Source organism: Calidris pugnax, unplaced genomic scaffold (genome assembly GCF_001431845.1).
Source record: "Calidris pugnax isolate Ruff unplaced genomic scaffold, ASM143184v1 scaffold132, whole genome shotgun sequence".
In the NCBI taxonomy this organism is placed as follows: domain Eukaryota; kingdom Metazoa; phylum Chordata; class Aves; order Charadriiformes; family Scolopacidae; genus Calidris; species Calidris pugnax.
In genome coordinates this window covers 2,247,968-2,255,148 of record NW_015090910.1, presented here as the reverse complement: position 1 = coordinate 2,255,148, position 7,181 = coordinate 2,247,968, and the positions used below count along the sequence as shown (strand labels likewise).

At 53.2% G+C, this 7,181-nt stretch overlaps 1 protein-coding gene across 3 annotated transcripts in view; it reads right to left on the bottom strand.

Annotated features, from left to right (window-relative positions):
- Positions 1 to 827: 827 nt before the first annotated feature.
- Positions 828 to 7,181, bottom strand: part of EEF1A1 (eukaryotic translation elongation factor 1 alpha 1) — an 8,521-nt gene continuing 2,167 nt past the window's right edge. Inside the window, exons 1-8 of one of the 3 annotated variants that reach the window (XM_014949314.1) lie at positions 6,876 to 7,110; positions 5,806 to 5,985; positions 5,295 to 5,591; positions 4,894 to 5,044; positions 4,451 to 4,707; positions 3,718 to 3,789; positions 1,529 to 1,691; positions 828 to 1,254 (exon numbers count right to left, since the gene is read on the bottom strand). In XM_014949314.1, coding sequence (XP_014804800.1) covers positions 1,130 to 1,254; positions 1,529 to 1,691; positions 3,718 to 3,789; positions 4,451 to 4,707; positions 4,894 to 5,044; positions 5,295 to 5,591; positions 5,806 to 5,985; positions 6,876 to 7,019 — 1,389 coding nt within the window. In that variant the 5' untranslated portion in view covers positions 7,020 to 7,110 and the 3' untranslated portion in view covers positions 828 to 1,129. Of the gene's footprint in view, positions 1,255 to 1,528; positions 1,692 to 2,895; positions 3,281 to 3,554; positions 3,790 to 4,450; positions 4,708 to 4,893; positions 5,045 to 5,294; positions 5,592 to 5,805; positions 5,986 to 6,875; positions 7,111 to 7,181 lie in introns of those variants that run through there. The other 2 variants (XM_014949312.1, XM_014949313.1) reach the window with 2 other exon arrangements.

The window sequence follows — 7,181 nt, the reverse complement described above, 5'->3', positions numbered from 1 at the left end:
TTCAGTAACAGAAGTCCATCTTTTGGGCCAGTCACCCAGTTCCACTCCAAGGGCCTGACGCAGCCCCCAGCAGCAGGAGGCAGGGGTGCCCAGCACAGGGACAGGGGGGCAGCACCCCCTCCCTGACTCCCAGACACAACCCAGGGCAGGGGGACAGGGACTCACCCTCCTGCCCCTGCTCAGGGGGAAAAACCTGTCCCTTTCCCTCCCCGCTTTGCTCTGGAGAGAAAAACTGCCCAAGAAGCTGTAACAGGGGTGGGAGCATCCCCAGCACAAAATACAGCTTTGAAATGGAGTCACTCAAGGTCTCACTGTGTCTCAGACAGGAGGGTTGAATCTTCAGAGACCTACACAACAGTTCATCAGTTCCTCACAAAAAAATATTAAAAATTTGTTTCTGGGAGCAAGGGGAAGCATCTGTGCCCAAGCCTGAGGGGAACCCCACACCGCAGTCTCTGCTGCTGCTTTTCCAAGGTTCAGTCTCATTTTGTCCAGTTTTTCTTCCCAGTACCAAGTGTTCCAGGTTTGCTCAATACACCACAGGACACACCACCACGCTGTGTTTGTTACCCGGCACCTGCACTGCCCAAATCCAGACAGGTTTGAAGAAAGCACCACAGAATTTGGGTTTTTAAGGCTCAGATCAGTTAATGCTAAACCTAGAGCTGGATTTCATTCCTCTCTTCAGAAACAAGAGATGTGAGTATTTGCTTTGCAACTTTCAGACACACTCAGTGACACTGATCTCTCCCGATCTCGCCAGGGCTGGAAAGAGGTCGATGTTTTTTCCCTATAAACTCCACATGAAGCCAAAGAAGACAGAGACAGAGCATTGAACTTTCCTTTTAATGGTCTCAAATTCTGTGACAGATTATTTTTTTTATTTTTGGTCAAGTTTCCATTTTAAAAAAATTTTTATCGATTTTTTTTTTTTTTTCAAAGACTAATAACTTAAACTGCCACGAAACAAATGGTCCACAAACATTCCTTTCCTCCTGAAGCTTTTGCGATGCATGGTAATCATTAACCAGTCTTTGACTATGGAACTGAAATGGCCAATTGCGACACACAGCTCTGAGACCGTCCTTCCTCCCCCGACCCAGCCCTGGCCAGCTGCCCCACACCACTTTCATTTGGCTTTTTGGGCCTTCTGGGCAGACTTCGTCACCTTCCCGGCGCCTCCTGCCTTCTTGTCCACCGCCTTGATGACCCCCACGGCCACCGTCTGCCTCATGTCGCGCACAGCGAAGCGTCCTGCCGACAAAAACACAAGGTTTAGGTTGGGTTTCTTTTCCCCCCTCCTCCCTGAAGGCTGTCCCCCCCCACAGCGTTACCCCCAGGGCACAGACTCCAGGCAAGTGGGCAACCACCACCCCCCCAGGAGAGCAACCTCCGTGTGATGACCATGTAAAATCACCCCAAGTACCCCTGAAGCGTTGGCCACACTTGGGAGTCCCCACACAAGTCCCAACTTTTAAGGGTTTTCTCCAGAGATGAGGGCCAAGGGGTGGGTTTTTGGAAGCCTTACCCAGAGGAGGGTAGTCGGAGAAGCTCTCCACACACATGGGCTTGCCCGGGATCATGTCAACGATGGCGGCGTCTCCAGACTTGAGGAACTTGGGGCCATCCTCCAGCTTCTTGCCGGAACGACGGTCGATCTTCTCCTTGAGCTCAGCGAACTTGCAGGCGATGTCTTTGGGGTGAGGGTGGCAGAGCCCTGGAAGAGGCTGCCCAGGGAGGGTATGGAGTCCCCTTCTCTGGAGATCTTCAAGCCCCACCTGGATGCCATCCTGAGGGATGTGCTCTGGGCCACCCTGCTTTGGCAGGGGAGTTGGACTGGATGGGCTCTAGAAGGTCCCTTCCAACTCCAACAACAGAGGTTATTTTTTAATGAACAGCCACATGGTTACACGAGGCAGAGCCGATCAGCCATTAACTGCCCCTCCCCACCCCCCCTCACCCCCCCAGTAACCCCCAGCACCACAGATGGCGTTATTTATGGAGCAAATTGTTTTACTGTGATTATTCAGTAACAGAAGTCCATCTTTTGGGCCAGTCACCCAGTTCCACTCCAAGGGCCTGACGCAGCCCCCAGCAGCAGGAGGCAGGGGTGCCCAGCACAGGGACACGGGGGCAGCACCCCCTCCCTGACTCCCAGACACAACCCAGGGCAGGGGGACAGGGACTCACCCTCCTGCCCCTGCTCAGGGGGAAAAACCTGTCCCTTTCCCTCCCCGCTTTGCTCTGGAGAGAAAAACTGCACAAGAAGCTGTAACAGGGGTGGGAGCATCCCCAGCACAAAATACAGCTTTGAAATGGAGTCACTCAAGGTCTCACTGTGTCTCAGACAGGAGGGTTGAATCTTCAGAGACCTACACAACAGTTCATCAGTTCCTCACAAAAAAATATTAAAAATTTGTTTCTGGGAGCAAGGGGAAGCATCTGTGCCCAAGCCTGAGGGGAACCCCACACCGCAGTCTCTGCTGCTGCTTTTCCAAGGTTCAGTCTCATTTTGTCCAGTTTTTCTTCCCAGTACCAAGTGTTCCAGGTTTGCTCAATACACCACAGGACACACCACCACGCTGTGTTTGTTACCCGGCACCTGCACTGCCCAAATCCAGACAGGTTTGAAGAAAGCACCACAGAATTTGGGTTTTTAAGGCTCAGATCAGTTAATGCTAAACCTAGAGCTGGATTTCATTCCTCTGTTCAGAAACAAGAGATGTGAGTATTTGCTTTGCAACTTTCAGACACACTCAGTGACACTGATCTCTCCCGATCTCGCCAGGGCTGGAAAGAGGTCGATGTTTTTTCCCTATAAACTCCACATGAAGCCAAAGAAGACAGAGACAGAGCATTGAACTTTCCTTTTAATGGTCTCAAATTCTGTGACAGATTATTTTTTTTATTTTTGGTCAAGTTTCCATTTTAAAAAAATTTTTATCGATTTTTTTTTTTTTTTTCAAAGACTAATAACTTAAACTGCCACGAAACAAATGGTCCACAAACATTCCTTTCCTCCTGAAGCTTTTGCGATGCATGGTAATCATTAACCAGTCTTTGACTATGGAACTGAAATGGCCAATTGCGACACACAGCTCTGAGACCGTCCTTCCTCCCCCGACCCAGCCCTGGCCAGCTGCCCCACACCACTTTCATTTGGCTTTCTGGGCCTTCTGGGCCGACTTCGTCACCTTCCCGGCGCCTCCTGCCTTCTTGTCCACCGCCTTGATGACCCCCACGGCCACCGTCTGCCTCATGTCGCGCACAGCGAAGCGTCCTGCCGACAAAAACACAGACTTTAGGTTGGGTTTCTTCTCCCCCCTCCTCCCTGAGGGCTGTGTCCCCCCACAGCGTTACCCCCAGGGCACAGACTCCAGGCAAGTGGGCAACCACCACCCCCCCAGGAGAGCAACCTCCGTGTGATGACCATGTAAAATCACCCCAAGTACCCCTGAAGCGTTGGCCACACTTGGGAGTCCCCACACAAGTCCCAACTTTTAAGGGTTTTCTCCAGAGATGAGGGCCAAGGGGTGGGTTTTTGGAAGCCTTACCCAGAGGAGGGTAGTCGGAGAAGCTCTCCACACACATGGGCTTGCCCGGGATCATGTCAACGATGGCGGCGTCTCCAGACTTGAGGAACTTGGGGCCATCCTCCAGCTTCTTGCCGGAACGACGGTCGATCTTCTCCTTGAGCTCAGCGAACTTGCAGGCGATGTGGGCGGTGTGGCAGTCCAGCACCGGGGCGTAGCCAGCGCTGATCTGCCCAGGGTGGTTCAGGATGATCACCTGGAAACCAACAAAGCCCCAAGTTAACCCCAGGGCAATCCCAACACTCCTGGGCCTCACAACGCCAGGGCTCTCCTGAGACTGGCACCAGCAAATACACCTCGGAACACAGCGCTGTGTCACTGCACAGCTCAGCCCACGGGTAAGAAAGGACAAATATGGTATTTCACAGGGACCTTAGAGCCCCTTCCAGTCCCTCAAGGGGCTCCAGGAGAGATGGGGAAGGACTCTGGATCAGGGAGGGGAGCCATAGGAGGAAGGATTGGACACTGGAAGAGGGGAGATTGAGCTGAGACATGGGGAAACAAATATGGTATTTCACAGGGACCTCACAGCCCCTTCCAGTCCCTCAAGGGGCTCCAGGAGAGATGGGGAAGGACTCTGGATCAGGGAGGGGAGCCATAGGAGGAAGGATTGGACACTGGAAGAGGGGAGATTGAGCTGAGACATGGGGAAGAAGAACTTCTTTGGTGTGAGGGTGGCCCAGGTTGGCCAGAGAAGCTGTGGCTGCCCCATCCCTGGAGGGGTTCAAGGGCAGGTTGGAGGGGGCTTGGAGCAACCTGGTCTGGTGGGAGGTGTCCCTGCCCAGGGCAGGGGGTGGCACTTGGGGTGGGGCTTTAAGGTCCCTTCCACCCAACCCATTCTGTGACTCCATGCTTACCTGTGCAGTGAAGCCAGCAGCTTCCATGGGAGGATCGTTCTTGCTGTCCCCAGCAACGTTGCCACGACGAACATCTTTCACAGACACGTTCTTCACGTTGAAGCCAACGTTGTCACCAGGCAGAGCCTCGGCCAGGGCCTCGTGGTGCATCTCCACAGACTTCACTTCAGTTGTAACGTTGACGGGGGCAAATGTCACCACCATGCCTGGCTTCAGAACCCCGGTCTCCACCCGGCCAACTGGGACAGTACCAATACCTGCAGGAGAGGAGCAACGTCAGTAATCCAGGCTCAAGGGGTACATGCCTTTGGAGGAGACACCACTTTAGACAAGTATTCTGAACACTTTCCACCTGAGAAGCAGTTCTTGGGCAAGCAACCCCCTTTCTGCCCCATACATCAGCCCTTGCCCAAGGGAGAAGGGTCACAGAGAAGAACACCCACCGCCAATTTTGTAGACATCCTGAAGAGGCAGGCGCAGAGGTTTGTCCGTGGGACGGGTGGGTGGCAGGATACAGTCCAGGGCTTCAAGGAGGGTGGTTCCGCTGGCGTTACCGTCCTTTCGGGTCACCTTCCACCCCTTGAACCAGGGCATCTGCAAGAGGAAGCAGCCCAGGCATCAGCCATCTGACAATCTCAACAGTACAGCGTTAGAAGACAGACCAAGCGGCACATCTCAGTGCCCTACTGCAGAGCAGGAGTACCCAAAGTGCTGGGATTTCATCCTCGAGCTCAGCACCCCCAAACAGGGCTGCATTAAAAGACACCTACGTTTTGCTCTTGCCTAATTTATCCCAGCAACCCTCCCCGTTTAATTTGTTAACATAAACGAACGTCAAACCTACGTTAGAGCTGGGCTCCAACATGTTGTCTCCGTTCCAACCAGAAATTGGCACGAAAGCTACAGTGTCTGGGTTGTAGCCAATTTTCTTGATGTAAGTGCTGACTTCTTTGACAATCTCCTCGTATCTCTTCTGGCTGTAGGGCGGCTCGGTGGAATCCATCTTGTTGACGCCGACGATGAGCTGTTTGACACCCAGGGTGTAGGCCAGAAGGGCGTGCTCACGGGTCTGCCCGTTCTTGGAGATACCGGCCTCGAACTCCCCGACACCAGCAGCCACGATCAGGACAGCACAGTCAGCCTGGGAGAGGGAAAACCAACAATCCCCGTTATTATATTATTCATAGAACATATATATAATGTATAATTTATATTATGTATGTAATAACTGCATTTATTATATATTATTAAATACATTATATACACTTGGACGTGTGTCAAGGTATCAGGGGAAACCCCTCCAGTCAGGGGAACACCTGCCCGAGCTGCCGACCCCCCCCGTGCTGTTTCCCCACCTGTGAAGTTCCAGTGATCATGTTCTTGATGAAGTCTCTGTGGCCGGGGGCGTCGATGATGGTGACGTAGTATTTGCTGGTTTCGAACTTCCAGAGGGAAATATCGATGGTGATACCACGCTCACGCTCAGCCTTCAGCTTGTCCAAGACCCAGGCGTATTTGAAGGAGCCCTTGCCCATCTATGGATTTCAAAAAAATAAATTGGTTCTCCTCCCTTTTCCAAAGAATCTCTATTTGCATTTACTTCAGAAAGATCCCACGCTGGCTGAGGAGCAACATCTAAGAATAGTTAAGTGGCTTAATGCTGAAAAATGTCACTGCTTGTAAAACAAGCAACAAGATCCCCCTTGGCACTGCCGGTGAGAGATGCCAAGTGCTGGCAGTCACTGAGCCTGCTGACAGCCCTGCCCTCTCACAGCTCGTTAACGGCACCAACGGGGCTTCACCGCCAAGCTCTTGAGCCTGAGCCCGGCTATCAAGTGTCCTCTACAAATTTCGGATCCCTTACAAGTGCAATCCCTGCGATAACCAACACTGCCGCTGCCAGTCAGCCTGGTGTGCGTTATGCTTCATTCTGAGGTGTGCTTCACACGTTTAGGGGGCAATTACGCAGGAAAAATAATAAGAGAAGTAGATTTGGTAAAACTTTCTATGGATTCAAACACCAAAATCCATTCCTTTCGTGTTCAGAAGTAAAATTTATCAGAGCAATTTTTAAGTTTTATGCTCAACTATGTTCTGTTTGAAGACCGAAGCTGGGAACTCCACCTAAACTGTGATTGTGGGCACAACGCTTAGCTTTAGACTCCGGGCACAAGGCGTAGCTTTGGACTCCCGTTTCCCTTCCCACCATCCTGCACTCCCCACTCCCACCTTTGCCAATTAAGCCCCCGGTGGAGCCCGCGCCCCGTCCCGCCTCCAGCCCCGGGGAGGAGCAGCTCCCTGTGCCGCCAGCGGGCAGGCTGCCCCCGCCCCGCCTCCCCGCGGCCGCCACACGCTCTGCAGCTCCCGTTTTGCAACTCCAAAAACCTCTCTCTCCTCGTCCCTGTCCCGCCCCCGGAGCGCGCACCTCGGCGGCTTCCTTCTCGAACTTCTCGATGGTTCTCTTGTCGATGCCCCCGCACTTGTAGATGAGGTGCCCGGTGGTGGTGGACTTGCCAGAATCGACGTGGCCGATGACGACGATGTTGATGTGGGTCTTTTCCTTTCCCATCTCGGATGGCGGTTGGGGTTTCTCTCTTCCGGCAGAAAAGAATCGACACCTGGAAGGGGGGATCCCCAGAGAAGCAGCCGTGAAGCCGGCCGCCGCCGAGGCCTACCTACCGCGCGGGCCGGGCCCCGCACAGCCCCGCCATGGCGGCCCCTCAGGCACGCC